This window comes from Oncorhynchus masou, chromosome 17, assembly GCF_036934945.1.
Source record: "Oncorhynchus masou masou isolate Uvic2021 chromosome 17, UVic_Omas_1.1, whole genome shotgun sequence".
In the NCBI taxonomy this organism is placed as follows: Eukaryota; Metazoa; Chordata; class Actinopteri; order Salmoniformes; family Salmonidae; genus Oncorhynchus; species Oncorhynchus masou.
In genome coordinates this window covers 16,642,810-16,660,389 of record NC_088228.1, presented here as the reverse complement: position 1 = coordinate 16,660,389, position 17,580 = coordinate 16,642,810, and the positions used below count along the sequence as shown (strand labels likewise).

At 43.1% G+C, this 17,580-nt stretch overlaps 1 protein-coding gene, 1 non-coding gene and 1 pseudogene across 2 annotated transcripts in view; all 3 read right to left on the bottom strand.

Moving 5' to 3' along the window:
* Window positions 1-8,538: 8,538 nt before the first annotated feature.
* LOC135558619 (eukaryotic translation initiation factor 4 gamma 1-like) overlaps window positions 8,539-17,580 on the bottom strand; it is a 51,198-nt gene continuing 42,156 nt past the window's right edge. The window contains 6 exon segments of the mRNA XM_064992561.1: window positions 8,539-10,063; window positions 11,061-11,201; window positions 12,206-12,287; window positions 12,654-12,791; window positions 13,028-13,126; window positions 14,984-15,065. Of these exon segments, the coding sequence (XP_064848633.1) occupies window positions 9,882-10,063; window positions 11,061-11,201; window positions 12,206-12,287; window positions 12,654-12,791; window positions 13,028-13,126; window positions 14,984-15,065 (724 nt within the window). The 3' untranslated portion in view covers window positions 8,539-9,881.
* Window positions 10,864-10,994, bottom strand: LOC135559098 (small nucleolar RNA SNORA3/SNORA45 family). The gene has a single exon (XR_010458440.1). It is a non-coding gene; the product is annotated as a small nucleolar RNA SNORA3/SNORA45 family (small nucleolar RNA).
* LOC135559111 (small nucleolar RNA SNORA57) lies at window positions 11,497-11,624 on the bottom strand (annotated as a pseudogene).

Genomic DNA, 17,580 nt, shown 5'->3' with positions numbered 1-17,580 from the left:
TAGGAGGCCTGGGTTAGAGAGATGGTCCGTGTGTGTCTTTCTGACCCTTACCATTTAAGGAGGATCTGGACAGAGCAGCAATCTCTTGGATGCTGACTGCCTTTCTTGACTTTGAGATCATTTCACAATCCTCAAATTTACCCTGGAAAAAAAGCAGTCATGCTCAGTATGTAACTAACACTACAGAGCTTGAGTGTTTTCAATATTCGTGTGGTCTGCTATACGCCTCAAATGTTGCTCACAGCCCAGATAAAGAACATGAAATCGATGTGTGAATAGCGAGAGAAAAAACAGACAATCCTGCGTGTGTTTCAGCACCTGGACACTTGACAGCTCCCCAGAGCATGTGATGGTGCAGATCTAGCCCTTGATAATGACTCAGTTCCATTACACATAAGAGCCATGCCATTACACATAAGAGCCATGCCATTACACATAAGAGCCATGCCATTACACATAAGAGCCATTCCATTACACATAAGAGCCATTCCATTACACATAAGAGCCATGCCATTACACATAAGAGCCATGCCATTACACATAAGAGCCATTCCATTACACATAAGAGCCATTCCATTACACATAAGAGCCATGCCATTACACATAAGCCATGCCATTACACATAAGAGCCATGCCATTACACATAAGAGCCATGCCATTACACATAAGAGCCATTCCATTACACATAAGAGCCATGCCATTACACATAAGAGCCATGCCATTACACATAAGAGCCATGCCATTACACATAAGAGCCATTCCATTACACATAAGAGCCATGCCATTACACATAAGAGCCATGCCATTACACATAAGAGCCATTCATTTACACATAAGAGCCATTGGACGAAGGCATCTTCTGTTGGGGGGAGTTTCATTAAGAGCAGCAACGCTCGGTCTGAACATTAACAGGCATTGTAAGTGGTACAGTTCTGGAAGCATAAGGAACTTATCTCAGCTAGAAATCATGTTCAAAATCAAAAAGTTAAATACGGCCATATTTCTCCTCTAGTCGCCCCCTTACCCTGCTGTCCCCTCCTCTCGTCGTCACCCCCCTCCCTTACCCTCCTCTCGCCATCGACTCTCTCTCTCCCTTACCCAGTAGTCCAGACAGGAGATGACAAGGGCCTGGATTAGGACCTGAGCCGCTTCCTGTGTGATGTAGGGTCGTACTCTTAAGGATGTTGTACGAGCCTACAGGAGCGAGTCCCTGCTTTGATGTTTGCAGAGAATGACTAGGTGTTTCCCATCCCCTTCCTAAAAACACAATTAAATAAGTATAGTATAGAATACCGATAAAATTGCAACACATACAGCTGCATGTCTATCGAATCGATGAAAGGCTTGTTTATTGGTAGGCCTATATGGTCATCATTTTCTCAGGTTTAGCCTAACATTTCATGAAGCTATACACGGTGTAGCAATGCTGCTATTTTTTGACTGCTGGCTGGCGGTAATAATTTAATTACTTGTTCAGTAATTACAGTTGGAAATTCAACATTGCAGATTGTCAAGTACTTTTTCCAATATAACAGCATACTAATCTGCTTTTGTTGTTGTTGAATATAGGCCTACAACTACTCTATATAGGTTACCTGAACCTACATCACGACTCGTCTTTGCGCTCTCTCCCAGCTTGGATAGAAAGTTGTGCGCAAAACCAAATAATATAGCCAGTCCACCCTCAATACACTAGGGATTGTTTCATTATGCAGTATACTGTCTATAGATATATACAGTATTTAGCTTCTATTTATAAACAAAAATAGCCTAACAATGAGGGAAAAGGTAGTTGCCTTGAGGATAAATTCAAACACTAAATTCAGTAATTTATTGTTGAACTCAGCAGGTTTTGTCTGGCTAACAGCCTACACAAATGGGCTGCAATATTGAGGTAAATTCAATTAAATCCAACTTGAGACTCCCCTGGGTGCTGAAGTCCTCCTTTTTTGTGTGCAAATGTTTCCACCACGGCCTGTAGGTCCAGGTTACACCTCGACTGTTTTCTATACTGAGTATTGGCAGCCCAGACTTTCCTGAGACATTGTGAATTAGGTCTATTGCGCTGCACACTATTTAAACGAAGTCTTGATTGATTCATGCCAAGATATACCAAAGATAAGGGACTGTTGATATTGCAACCACACAACTCAAACGCCTGTTCACCAGTTTGAACGAAATTGCAAACAGCTTTATTTTTTCAAGCCCTCAAGAACTGGTGTCTGCTAAAGATGCTAATCTGTTTGCGTCTGCCAATTTATTGGCTGTCCAGTGTCTAGACGACCTTTCCCCAGAACTTCCTGTGCAGCTCATCTCTTTCCGTAACATAAAAGACAATGAGAGGCTCAATTAAAGATGTTGCAGAACTGCTGTATTTGAAGCCCTCTCCCTTCTGACTAGTTCCCTTGAAGTTGCTACGGTAATTAAGCTGCTTTTACCTCTGTAAGTATCGCTTCTGCAGAGAGATTGTTTTCTAAACTTAAACTCATAAAGAACTATAAGAAGCATGAGGCTCTCGTTCTGCAATGGCTTTTGAACACCTGAGTAAAGCTCCACTCATTGCACTGGTGTCGTCGTAGCCTTGACCACAGCATTTCTTCACTGATATTCCCTTATACTTTCCATCAGTATTTTCTCTCTTTTTCAGTCACATTCCTGAATCACAAGAAACAAAAACTTTGTTTCATAGTACTTACGTAAATTAAAAAGGGTTATGAATGACTTGGAGGTTTGCTGTCAAAATGAATTATTCAACAACAACAAAAATAGACAATGACAGGAGCATGGGCCACCAGAGATCGTGGACCACACCGCCCTGTGGGGGTGTCTGCTAACCAGTGGGGCTTTTCTCTTTGAGACTGCGGGGACTGTTTTATCTGCCAGAGAAAGGGATATAGGCTAAGCAAGCATGCAGTCTCTTGGATAGGAGTATTTTACTGTAAGGCCATGTCAAATACGCGTCTGCTCACCGGTGATGTGACATGGCTGAGACCGACACCAGCTAAAATAATGATGGGGTTAGTAATGTTCTCTAGTTGCACCGTGATTGGCTCAGTGTTCTGTCACTCATGGATCCAAGGCAGCTCAAGGTCATTGGCCACAGATAAAATGACATCAAATCACGTTATATCCATCTATCTTAGCTTTGATTGGACTGATCATGTTATCATACTTTCAAAATCTTAGCTAGCAAGCTAGACGTCATCAAGTCAGCAATCTACTGGAAAATCCTTTTCAATCCTTGTAATATGAAGAAAAATTATAGATAAAACGTATCGGTGCTCATCGGCCATTACCATTACACAACAAGTTGGAAATCGCTAAATCAACAATGAGTGCTAAGGTGCAACTGCAGCCCTGGGTTCGATCCCGGATGTCCTTGTCTCATCGTGCTCTAGCAACTCGTGGCGGGCCGGAAGGTCGACGTCGGTTTGACAGTGTTTCCTCAGACACATTGATGTGGCTGGCTTCCGGGTTAAGCGAGCAGTGTGTCAAGAAGCAATGTACTTGGCTCTCGACCTTCACCGAGTCCGTAGGGGAATTGCAGCGATGAGACAAGATCATAACTACCAATTGGATATCACGAAAAAGGGGGTAACACCATGGGCCAGAAGAGTGTGAATACATTGTCCTGTCAATCCAGCATGACTTCTGCCGCGTTCAAAACAACTGGAAACTAGAAATCAAAGGCTTCAGTGAATTCAAGGCAATTGGGAACTCGGATAACATTGGCTCCGATTTGGAAAATAATTTAACGGTCATCCAACTCGGAATTCCAAGTTGGGATTTTGGGCCTCTTTCTAGAGCGCCACCTTCCTGTTCAAATGAGCACTGCACAACAAGGTGAGTCCAAAAAATATGGTATGCTGCTGCATAAATGTAATATGCCAGGAAGATAGTGTATTTGGGAAGTATTCAGACCCCTTGACTTTTCCCCCACATTCTGTTACGTTACAGCCTTAAATGGATTAAATCTCCCCCCCCCCGATCAATCTACATACAATACCCTAATGACAGAGAGAACAGATCGTGAAATTTTGCAAAATGTATTAAAAATGTAAAAACAATACCTTATTTACCTAAGTATTCAGACCCTTTGCTGGGAGACTCCAAATTGAGCTCAAGTGCATCCTGTTTCCATTGATCATCCTTGAGATGTTTCTACAACTTGATTGGAGTCCCCCTGAAGTAAATTCAATTGATTGGACATGATTTTGAAAAGGCACACACAGGCCCATATAAGGTCCCACAGTTGACAGTGCATGTCAGAGCAAAAACCAAACCACGAGGTTGAAGTAATTGTCTGTAGAGTTCCGAAACAGGACTGTGTCGAGGCACAGAAAAGTACCAAAACATTTATTCAGCATTGAAGATCCCCAAGAACACAGACGCCAGAGACGCCAGACAGAAGCCATTCATCAGTAAAAGGCATGACAGCCCTCTTGGAGTTTGCCAACAGGCACCTAAAAGAACATACTCTCAGACCATAAGAAACAAGATTCTCTGGTTTGATGAAACCAAGATTGAATTATTTGGCCTGAATGCCAAGTGTCACGTCGGGAGGAAACCTGGCATCATCCCTAAGGTGAAGCATTGTGGTAGCAGCATCATGCTGTGGGGATGCTTTTTAGCAGCACGGACTGGGAGACTAGTCAGAATTGAGGGAAAGATGAACGGTGAAAAGTACAGAGAGATCCTTGATGAAAACCTGCTCCAGAGCACTCAGGACCTCAGACTGGGGCGAAGGTTCACCTTCCAACAGGACAACGACCCTAAAATACACAGCCAAGACAATGCAGGAGTGGCTTTGGAACAAGTCTCAAAGTGCTTGAGTGGCCCTGCCAGAGCCCGAAATTGAACCCGATCGAACATCTCTGGAGAGACCTGAAAATAGCTGTGCAGACGCTCCCCATCCAACATGACCGAGCGTCTCTGCACAGCTATTTTCACGTCTCTCCAGAAATGTTCGATCGGAGAGATGCTCCCCATCCAACCTGACAGAGTTTGAGATGATCTGCAGAGGAGAATGTGCGAAACTCTCCAAATACAGGTGTGCCAAGCTTGTAGCATCATACCCAAGAAGACTTGAAGCTGTAATCATTGCCAAAGGTGATTCAACAAAGATCCGAATAAAGAATCTGAATACTCATGTTAATAAGATATCTTTTAATTTTTACATTTGCAACAATTTATAAAACCTGCTTTTGAGTCACCATTATGGGGTATTGTGTGTCGATTGAGGGAAAAAAATAATTTCATCCATTTTACAATAAGGATTTAATGTAATAAAATGTGGACAAATTCAAGGGGTCTGAATTCTTACTGAATGCACTGTACAGTCGTGGCCAAAAGTTGAGAATGACACAAATATGACATTTTCAGGACTGGAGTAAAGTCATTTTCTCTGATGAATCCCCGTTCCGATTGTTTGGGGCATCCTGAAAAAAGCTTGTCCGGAGAAGACAAGGTGAGCGCTACCATCAGTCCTGTGTCTTGCCAACAGTAAATCATTCTGAGACCATTCATGTGTGGGGTTGCTTCTCAGCCAAGGGAGTGGGCTCACTCACAATTTTACCTAAGAACACAGCCATGAACAAAGAATAGGTACCATCCTCCGAGAGCAACTTCTCCCAACCATCCAGGAACAGTTTGGTGAAGAACAATGCCTTTTCCAGCATGATGGAGCACCTTGCCATAAGGCAAAGTGATAAGTAAGTGGCTCGGGGAACAAAACATCGATATTTTGGGTCCATGGCCAGGAAACTCCCCAGACCTTAATCCCAATGAGAACTTGTGGTCAATCCTCAAGAGGCGGGCGGACAAACAAATTCTGACAAACTTCAAGCATTGATTATGCAAGAATGGGCTGCCATCAGTCAGGATGCGGCCTGGAAGTTAATGGACAGCATGCCAGGGTAGATTGCAGAGGTCTTGAAAAAGAAGGGGCAACACTGCAAATATTGCCTCTTTGCATCAACTTCATGGAATTGTCAATAAAAGCATTTGACACTTATGAAATGCTTGTAATTATACTTCAGTATTCTATAATAACATCTGACAAAAATATCTAGACACTGAAGCAGCAAACATTGTGGAAATGAATATGTCATTCTCAAAACTTTTGGCCACGACTGTTTACTGTTGCTAAGAAAGTAATACTAAGTGTATGTTGTGTAGTAAGCTGTTAGTAGCCCATGTGCCTCACACTAATAATTTGATCCCTTGTCACCTTATAAATGTAGCCTATAGTTCTGACTTGGCGGTGCACATTTAGCCTATAGCCTGTTTTAGAGAAATGTAATCATAGAATATTGCAAGAGCTTTCATTGTATGGTTATATATCTCCTTTATTTATCCAATGGTTCTAAGTTGGTGTACAGGGAGAACACCGTAAGAACGGCCCATGTTCTTTATTCTGTAGCTGAACATTTCAGAAGTGCAGAACAAATAGTTATTGACTATGCCTGTCCTAGCTCGCTCATTAGTCTTAATCTAAATTATGGATTGCCTCATCCGCTCGTCGTCACTTTATACCATATTTTGTACATCTCAATTGTCATTAGAAACCACATTTGTTTAACCTCTTGAAACTCTAGGGGCGCTATTTCATTTTTGGATGAAAAACGTTCCCATTTTAAACAAGATATTTTGTCACAAAAAGATGCTCGACTATGCATATAATTGATAGCTTTGGAAAGAAAACACTCTGAATTTTCCAGAACTGCAAAGATATTGTCTGTGGGTGCCCTAGAACGGGAGCTACAGGCAAAACCAAGATGAAACGGCAACCAGGAAATCAGCAGGATTTTTGAGGCTCCGTTTTCCATTGTCTCCTTATATGGCTGTGAATGCGAGAGGAGTGAGTCAGCCCTTTCTGTCGTTTCCCCAAGGTGTCTGCAGCATTGTGACGTATTTGTAGGCATATCATTGGAAGATTGACCATAAGAGACTACATTTTCCAGGTGTCCGCCCGGTGTCCTCCGTCGAAATTGGTGCGTCTTTTTCAGCTGCTGGTATTTTTCCATGCGATTCTGAGGGGAAAGCAGGCTTCCACGAACTGCATATCAATGAAGAGATATGTGAAAAAACACCTTGAGGATTGATTCTAAACAACGTTTGCCATGTTTCGGTCAATATTATGGAGTTAATTCGGAAAAGGTTTGACGTTTTGGTGACTGAATTTTCGGTTCGTTTCGGTAGCCAAATGTGATGTACAAAACGGAGCGATTTCTCCTACAAAGATTCTTTCAGGAAAAACTGAACATTTGCTATGTAACAGAGTCTCCGCATTGAAAAGTCAGCCAAATCAGCTATGTAAAAAAAAAGGCAGTAAATGAGACTGAATTAATTGTTTCACTGTCAGACAAGGCTCCGCTGATAGCCAGGTGTGTAGCAGTGATGGAACAGCTTTATGTAGGCCCTAACAGTTTGTTGTCACCGTTATTGTGCAATTAATGTATTGTTTTTGCTGGCATGCATTAAAAAAAATGTTTTGTTACCCAACCAAGATTTACCTGCTAAAATCAGCCACTGCCTGCAAACCAAATGGAGGTGGTGGCATCGTCGAGTATCGCACATGATCACAATGCGCTGGTCTCAAATCCCATCAACAGATGCTACCATGGTGCCCCGTGCGGTTTAGTTCCCCCGATACTTGTAGTTCAAAAAGTCCTGCTTTCACACTTCAAACATATGCGCTCTGTCAAAATGGTTCCCTCTGTTGGGAGGCGTCATTAACGCAAGACATTGTCTTCACCAATTCTGTTCCCCCCATTGATCACATCTCGCGAATTGTTCGTTGTTGCCTATTACTTGTGGTACGTCTGTCAATGTAGGCTATCTAGTCCGCATATAGTCCTTTAGAAAGTATTCAGACCCCTAGAATGTTTCCACATTGTGTTAGTCTTTTTCTAAAATGGATTTAATACGTCCCCCCCCCCCCCCCTCAATAATTACCGAATGCTCTGTAATTGGAGACTAAATTAGGCTATTAATCATTATAGGCTACCATTATTTTTTATTTAACTAGCCAAGTCAGTCAAGAACAAATTCTTATTTACAATGACCGCCTACCCCTTGCCAAACCCGGACGATGCTGGGCCAATTGTGCGTCGCCCTATGGGACTCCCAATAACGGCCGGTTGCGATACATCCTGGAATCAAACTAGGGTCTGTAGTGACGCCTCTAGCAATGAGATGCAATGCCTTAGACTGTTGCACCACTCGGGACCCATCCTAACCACCTGCAAACCTGTGAACCCGACGGTTGATTGACCTAAATTTCCCAAATCCCAACACGTGCACCACCTGATGCACCGTCAATGTTAATCCCACAGGGAATGAGAAAGCTACCCATGTTCTGTCAATAATGGAGTGCTTGAGCCTTTGATAAACCCCTGATGTGGCTCTCTGATAGACATTTCAACCCTATACAAAAATGCTACACCTAGTGGGCATGTACAATCCTTCTGGCAGGCTAAACTAGAGAAGAAAAATAAGTATACTAGTGACCATACAAACACTATTTCTGCTACAAACTCCACCCAGGTATTTTATTTGCAATGCTCTGTTTCCTCATCTTTTCCAGTTTCCGATGCAAAAAGAAGCAGTTATTCCTTAAATAATAAAATAGGGGAAAAAATATTTACAAAATTCCAATAAAACTAATGAATGGAACACCCCTTTCTGCATCTCATCAACCTGCCATTTCTGTTGGAAAAAGATACATGGCATTTTAAAGTTTACAGTACATCAGCAATTTATTTTTATTATTTCTGAAAAATAAAACAGAAAAAAAGTGTAATATATATATGTACAGAACGCTCCTGAAATGTGATTCTACTCAGAGTAGAAAAGGCTTTCGGATCATTTCTGTTTTTCATCAAGTTGATTTCTGTAGGTTTCAAGTTTTAAATGGTGACCTTGTCATTAAGTTTCCTCTAGTTAGGTGTTTCTTTACCGATATGACAGGGGTCTCGAGAGAGAGAGAAAGCACCCAACAGTTCATCATGTAAGTACAAGAAAGGTAAAAGATGAAGAATCTCAGTCAGGATTGACTACTGGGGGTGGAAGTGAAAGGATGGGTTTAAGGAAGCATACAGAAGACCCCCCTCTCCGTCCCCTCAGTAGCCATGGTCAGAGGCTAATGGTCATAGGTCACAATCAGTCCTCCATTGTGTTTCTGTCCTCACACAGGTCCTAGTACAGCGGTAAACTGGAAGTGGGGGAAAAGGTACAGACAAACTTCGCTCAGAACTCCAATCAGCGGCTCCATACAGTCAGCCACATAAATTTGATGTCAGCTGATCAGCCAACATACCATGTCTGCTGCTTCTCCTTTCCACATGAATCACCAATAGAAACACTTAAACCATGCTGTACGCTCCATAAACAAGATAGTGTTGGATCGGACATGATACCCCACTCCTGGGGAAAAGCATGCTACATGACACCTCTACCATTGTCTCTATGCGTTTTGCGTGTCATATAGTATGTTGCATAATAGAATTGTGTCTAGAACCATAAAGAGAGCAGCGTGGTGGCTTACGTTTTTCAAGAACATAAAGTTAAAAGGGTTTTATACACAATGACCGTAGTAGTTATCCCACGCGTTTACACAAGCAAAATCCGGCAGAATAATTTTTCAGATTTATTTCATTTTCGGCGGACACTTGCCATCACAAAACTGGGAAAGGAGAGAGAATGACGAAGTGAGAGTGAGAGAAAGAGAGAGAAAGTGATTGTATGTCCCGCTCTCAATAGCCTCGTTGAGGATTGGTATCAGTCCGCAACATTAAAGAGCCAGAGTCCAAATCCCTCCTTGGCCCCCCTTGCAATACCCCTCCCTGGCCATAGAGGGGTTGTTTTAGAGTGAGGCCCGTTTAGTCTTTGTCGGACTCTTCTTCGGCATCACGGAGCCAGGTGAAGAAGGCGGTGACCGACTTGAGGGCCACACCCTTTCCAGTCTGCTCGGCTGGGTCTTTGCTGGACTCCCACCTGTAAAAGGCCTCCTCTTTGATCACGTCCTCGTCGTAAAGCGTGTCAAAGAACATCCGCAGCAGATCTGGTGAAGGGAGGGTGACAGGAAGAGATGATGGTTAAGCTTCATAATCATGACTCATGAACATTGATAGAGAATAGCCACAACACATTAGCTAGGCAGAGAAAAGCAAATCAATATATACTCCCTCCATCCCATTTCTTACTCACACAAACCACCAAAGCTCATTTAAAAACAAAAAAAAAGTATCTATATATATATATTTTTTTTTTTTATAAGACTAGACAGTTGGCTGGAATGTGAAAGACAAACTCTACACAAATGTGAAGAAACTGCCACGATGTGGATATTCACTATAAAAAACAACAACATTCGAATGGAGGTTCTGAGCCTCCCGAGTGGCGTTCTAAGGAACTACATCGCAGTGCTTGAGGTGTCACTATAGACCCGGGTTAAATCCCAGGCTGTGTTGCAGCCTGCCGCGACGGGGAGACCAATGAGGCAGTGCACAATTGGCCCACCGTCGTCCGGGTAAGGGGAGGGTTTGGCCGGCCGGGATGTCCTACGAGCTCTAGCGATTGCTTGTGGCGGGCTGGGCTCATGCACGCTGACTTCGGTCGCCAGCTGTACGGTGATTCCTCCGACACATTGGTGTGGCTGGCCTCCAGGGTTAAGCGAGCAGTGTGTCAAGAAGCAGTGCAGCTTTGGAGGGTCGTATTTCGGAGGACACACGGCTCTCGACATTCGCCTCTCCCAAGTCCATAGGGGAGTTGCAGCGATGAGACAAGACTAACTAACAATTGGATATCACAAAATTGGGAAGAAAAAAGGGTAAAAGTACAAAAAAAACATACAAATGTAGGTTCTGTATCGGAGCTGGTGATTGGCTGGGTCAGAAGAGACTACAGCCAATGAATAGGCAAATATGTTTACTTTACGAGCACTCTAGCACACCAGGACAATGAGGTTGTAAAGGCGTGACTCTAGCCTCGCTATCCACAATCATACACAACCTCACAGAACTGAGGTGAGAGACACTGCGGTGCTATACTGTACTCACTGGCCGGTTGCTCCATGTGCACCATGAGGGCCTGGAGGGCATAGAGGGCCTGCAGTTCCTTCTTCTCATCACTCAGGTACCGCTGCAGCAGTTTTGCCCTCTGGGTAATCTGCTCCACGTCCACCTTGTATGGGTTCTCACCTGGACGGAGGGAAGCAAGGAGAGATGGAGAGTGAGTGCCTAGAGAAACTAAGATTCAGAGTGCTTAGTCACAGTTACAGGGTTGCCGGTGTTAGGGTACAGTGAAAGTCGAAGGTTCCGAGCACTAACATGCAGGACTAAGTGACATACAAAGGGAGAAAGGATGGATGTGTTTTTCCTCCTTAGTCTCCAACCAGTTAACCCTTTTCTTAGGGATATTAACCCAAAGTTAGACTGGCACAAACTACCAACACTCATTCTACACCCAAATTGATACCCTCATTGCCAATCAGACATAGATATCAGCAATTGAGGATAGAACCAGGAAATGGAAACGTTCTGCCACTGAAGACAAAGCACTGGACTTTATGTCCCTGCATAACACAGAGGACAGGAAGACAGCGTGCATGCCAAGAAAGGAGGTTGGCGTTGTTAAGCTATGCAGTAGTTTATGTGTCGGGGAGCTAGGGTCAGTTTGTTATATCTGGAGTACTTCTCCTGTCCTATTCGGTGTCCTGTGTGAATTTAAGTTTGCTCGCTCGCTCTAATTCTCTCTTTCTTTCTCTCTCTCGGAGGACCTGAGCCCTAGGACCATGCCTCAGGACTACCTGACATGATGACTCCTTGCTGTCCCCAGTCCACCTGGCCGTGCTGCTGCTCCAGTTTCAACTGTTCTGCCTTATTATTATTGGACCATGCTGGTCATTTATGAACATTTGAACATCTTGGCCATGTTCTGTTATAATCTCCACCCGGCACAGCCAGAAGAGGACTGGCCACCCCACATAGCCTGGTTCCTCTCTAGGTTTCTTCCTAGGTTTGGGCCTTTCTAGGGAGTTTTTCCAAGCCACCGTGCTTCTACACCTGCATTGCTTGCTGTTTGGGGTTTTAGGCTGGGTTTCTGTACAGCACTTTGAGATATCAGCTGATGTACGAAGGGCTATATAAATACATTTGATTTGAAACAGAAGGGCCCGAGATATGTGCTCGGAATGCATACTCACATATAACGGCTGACTGGCAAATGGATGTCATCAGAGAGCGCACAAATTGGTTGGCTGACGTCTGCTGTTCGTCCAGGTTGGCCTGTAGGTGAGATGATAAACAGTTACCACACAGAGACTGGTTTCCCAAGAGTAAAATGGTGGTGCCTAGAATGCAAGTCAAACTCATTCAATTTACCTGTTGATACTCAGACAGTTGCATACGCACACACACACACACACACACACACACACACACACACACACACACACACACACACACACACACACACACACACACACACACACACACACACACACACACACACACACAAACCCCCCACCACGAACGGACGGACGGACGGACACACACACACACACCCGCCACCACGGACACACACAAAACCCCTCACCACGGACACACACAAACACCCCCACCACACCAGGACACACACAGGAGAAGACAGACCTGGACCCAGTCTCTGATACGCTGGTTGTTAGCCTTGTCCTGGATCAGTCTGTCAAGCTGTTTGCTAAGCTCCTCCCCACTCATGGTTGTCTTCTGATTGGTCCCGTCTGACTTCTCCCCAAGGGTAAACTCAATTTTCTGGAAAGAGAACACACCATAGGATGGCATTAAGAACACTATCTCTATGGAACACACACTCATAGAACGATACAGTAAACCCCTTCACCTCATCAATGTTTCCTCTCATTTATAAAGGACATATTTTCAGTCGTCCATCCTTAAATGGCACAGTCAGATTGCGTGGCCCCAACTAAACATTTCATTAGCAAATACTTACAACAGATCAGCAATAAACCCCATTGTCCCCCACTGACCTGTTCAGTCACAAACTTGTTGACATCCTCGTCCTCTGGCAGGAAGTCTCTCCAGTTGAGCCCCGCCTCCATCCACATACCACCCACCTTCTTATGGGTCTAACACAGAAACAATATTTATATACACACACAGCATATAAAACATAAGGAACACCTGCTCTTTCCATGACAGACTGACCAGGTGAAAGCTATGATCCCTTATTGATGTCACTTGTTAAATCCACTTCAAATCAATGTAGATGAAGGAGGGGAGACAGGTTAAACAAGGGTTTTAAAGCCTTGAGACAATGAAGACATGGATTGTGTATAGGTTCCATTCAGAGGGTGAATGGGCAAGACACAAAATGTCAGTGCCTTTGAACGGTTGGGTAGAAGACACATAGGTTAGACTGTCAAGAAGAGCAACGCTTCTGGAGTTTTCATGCTCAACAGTTTCCCGTGTATCAAGAATGGCCCACCACCCACAGGATATCCAGCCAACTTGACAACTGTGGGAAGCATTGGCGTCAACACGGTTCAGCATCCCAGTGGAACACTATACCTTGTAGAGTCCATGCCCTGACGAACTGAGGCTGTTCTGGGGCAAGGGTTCCAAATGTGCCTCCAGAAAATATTCATATCCCTTGACTTACTTCACATTTTGTTGTTAGCCTGAATTCAAAATGGATTAAACAGATGTTTCTCACCCATCTACCATATTGCCAAAGTGAAAACATGTTTTTAGAAATTCTAGCAAGCAAATGGATTGAAAATGAAATAGAAATCTCATTTACATAAGTATTCATACCCTTGAGTCAATACTGGGGCGGCAGGTTAGCCTAGTGGTTAGAGCGTTGGACTAGTAACCGGAAGGTTGTGAGTTCAAACCCCCGAGCTGACAAGGTACAAATCTGTCGTTCTGCTCCTGAACAGGCAGTTAACCCACTGTTCCCAGGCTGTCATTGAAAATAAGAATGTGTTCTTAACTGACTTGCCTGGTTAAATAAAGGTAAAATTAAAAAAATTAAAATTAAAATATGTTAGTCACCTTTGGCAGCAATTACAGTTGTGAGTCTCAAAGAGCTTTACACATCTGGATTGTACAATATTTGCCCATTATTCCTTTCAAAATTCTGCTCTGTCAAAACTTGTTGTGGATCATTGCTAGATTTTCAAGCAGATTTGAGTAAAAACTGTAGCTTGGCCACTCAAACCACTGTCTTCTTGGTAAGCAACTCCTGTGTAGATTTGGCCTTGTGTTTTAGGTTATTGTCCTGCTGAAAGGTGAATTTATCTCGCCTTTTAACTTTGTAGCGACTGTGTATTGATACACTATCTAAAGTGTAAAATGAATAACTGCACCATGCTCTAAGGGTTATTCGCTTCTTCTTCTTTTACCCATCTATCAATAGGTGCCCTTCTATGCAAGGATTTTTTTACTCCTGAACTTAGACTTGCCATAACAAAAGGGGTTGAATACTTATTGACTCACAACATTTCAGCTTAAAATGTTTTATTAATATATATACATATTTTTAAATAATTCCATGTTGACATTATGGGGTATCATGGCCAGTGACAAAAATCTCAATGTAGTCCATTTCTTATTCAGGCTGTAACACCAAAATGTGGAACAAGTCAAGGGGTGTGAATACTTTCTGAAGGCGCTGTGTGTGTGTGGTCAACACATACAGACATCTTCAAATGTGCACAATGCACCACTCATGGACATGGTTACACACATTTCAAATACATACAAAGTTGTATATCTATCTGGTACAGGGTTTTTTAACCCTACCGTCCTGTAGGTTCACTACAACCATAATCTAGTGCACTGGATTCTAATAATTAGCTGGTTGATAAGCTGAATCAGGTCAGTTACAACTGGGGTTGGATTGAACACCTACAGGTCTCCAGGAACAGTGTTTGAGAGCCCTGATCGAGTAAAACACACATGGCGTTCATACAGACACTCACCATTTCTTTACAGAGTAAGTTGAGGATGTGCACCAGCAGCACACCGGCCTTACGCAGGGGAATCAGGGGCTTGGAGATCTCTCTGTAGACACACATACAGCAGCAAGGTTATTGGGCACACTCTTCCAGTAGAACTGACAGCGTTTTAACTACTTTGCAGATATGAAACAAACAGACAATCTTAATCAGTCAAAAATATAAAATTCCCAATGTATGCTACAAAACCAACTTCATAAGAGGTTTTAAAAATAGGTTCTATTTGACTCAAAATGTCTAATTACAAATTCACCAATAAATATCTTGGAACCCAACAAATATTGCTATCAGGTTGTAAATCCATCTGTCCTGGTACATCGCTAACTTCCTTTAGCCATTCAGGATGCTGTTTCAGGTTCAATTACTCAATATTTTGGACAAAAAGGGACAAATGTAACCAGGGCTGGGTATGTCTATACAATCAAACTAGCATAGGCAGGCAATGATCACAAGTCAGTTATAACATGGGCAATAGGCTAGCTTATCTATTTATGGAGCCATTTATTTTGCAAGCTCAAAACACAGAGCCCAACGTTAGCTAGCTAGCTGTTGGGAGGGTGTTATTGGACGAGTGGGTTCGTGGCTACCTTTTCCCCCCATAATGTTTTTCCAAGGCTACAGCTAGAGATGTAGGTGTCATGTGGTAAGCTGGCAAGAAATGTGAATTAATTTATCTAGCTTTACTGAACTTGAATGTTTGTACAAACTACGGCAATTACATTTGGATTTTTAAAATTTATTTTTATTTTTACTTTGGCTATTTTAAATGAAATGTCAAAATAAAACGTAAATAGCGTGCAACCTCTATCACCGCACAATCTACAGTAATTACATTTGTATTTAACTTCGGCCTTTTTCTATGACATTTCTTTCATATGTAAAAAAAATAAATGTTGCCTGAGATTGTATTGATGAGGCCCCTGAAACAGTAACAGTTGGTTTAATTCATGCAAGTGATATGGGGTGGAAACACACAGTCCAGTTTTTTATACATGAAGTAAAGTTTAAAAAATACAATAGCAATTGCCATAGATTGGACAGGTGAGGTCCCTGAACTACTCATGGAAGCAATTGAAGTTCTCTGTAAAGTGAAATAAAAGGTCAAAAAAATGAATTGCTGTGGATTCTAGAGCAGAGGTCTCTGAACAAAGTCATACTTATTTGAGAGCTATATGTCATGTAGGTGCTGCAGTTTTAAGACGGTCCCTTAACCCTCTGAGCGGGGGAGAGCAACGTTTTACGAATCTACTGTTCCCTCGGTAGCGTTTAGCTCATCTCGCTCTGGCTAAGAGTTGTTGCACAGGTAACTGAGGGAGAGCGCCTACCGTTTCATGGTTGTTTGATCAATATGACTGTTAAGTTCCCAAATATAAGAGGACTCCCAAGTGGTATTGACATATTTGCAGAAATCCATTCAGGTGTATTTTGGCAAATGTGTTCTATTGATCTAAAGTCGGCTGTTGCTACTGCCTGTAAACACACAGTCCAGTTCAAAGTGAATGATGACAGGCCCTACTGCCTGTAAACACACAGTCCAGTTCAAAGTGAATGATGACAGGCCCTACTGCCTGTAAACACACAGTCCAGTTCAAAGTGAATGATGACAGGCCCTACTGCCTGTAAACACACAGTCCAGTTCAAAGTGAATGATGACAGGCCCTACTGTCTGTAAACACACAGTCCAGTTCAAAGTGAATGATGACAGGCCCTACTGCCTGTAAACACACAGTCCAGTTCAAAGTGAATGATGACAGGCCCTACTGCCTGTAAACACACAGTCCAGTTCAAAGTGAATGATGACAGGCCCTACTGCCTGTAAACACACAGTCCAGTTCAAAGTGAATGATGACAGGCCCTACTGCCTGTAAACACACAGTCCAGTTCAAAGTGAATGATGACAGGCCCAACTGCCTGTAAACACACAGTCCAGTTCAAAGTGAATGATGACAGGCCCTACTGCCTGTAAACACACAGTCCAGTTCAAAATGAATGATGACAGGCCCTACTGCCTGTAAACACACAGTCCAGTTCAAAGTGAATGATGACAGGCCCTACTGTCTGTAAACACACAGTCCAGTTCAAAGTGAATGATGACAGGCCCTACTGCCTGTAAACACACAGTCCAGTTCAAAGTGAATGATGACAGGCCCTACTGCCTGTAAACACACAGTCCAGTTCAAAGTGAATGATGACAGGCCCTACTGCCTGTAAACACACAGTCCAGTTCAAAGTGAATGATGACAGGCCCTACTGCCTGTAAACACACAGTCCAGTTCAAAGTGAATGATGACAGGCCCAACTGCCTGTAAACACACAGTCCAGTTCAAAGTGAATGATGACAGGCCCTACTGCCTGTAAACACACAGTCCAGTTCAAAGTGAATGATGACAGGCCCTACTGCCTGTAAACACACAGTCCAGTTCAAAGTGAATGATGACAGGCCCTACTGCCTGTAAACACACAGTCCAGTTCAAAGTGAATGATGACAGGCCCTACTGCCTGTAAACACACAGTCCAGTTCAAAGTGAATGATGACGTGCCCGTGTAAGTAGCTTCATTTG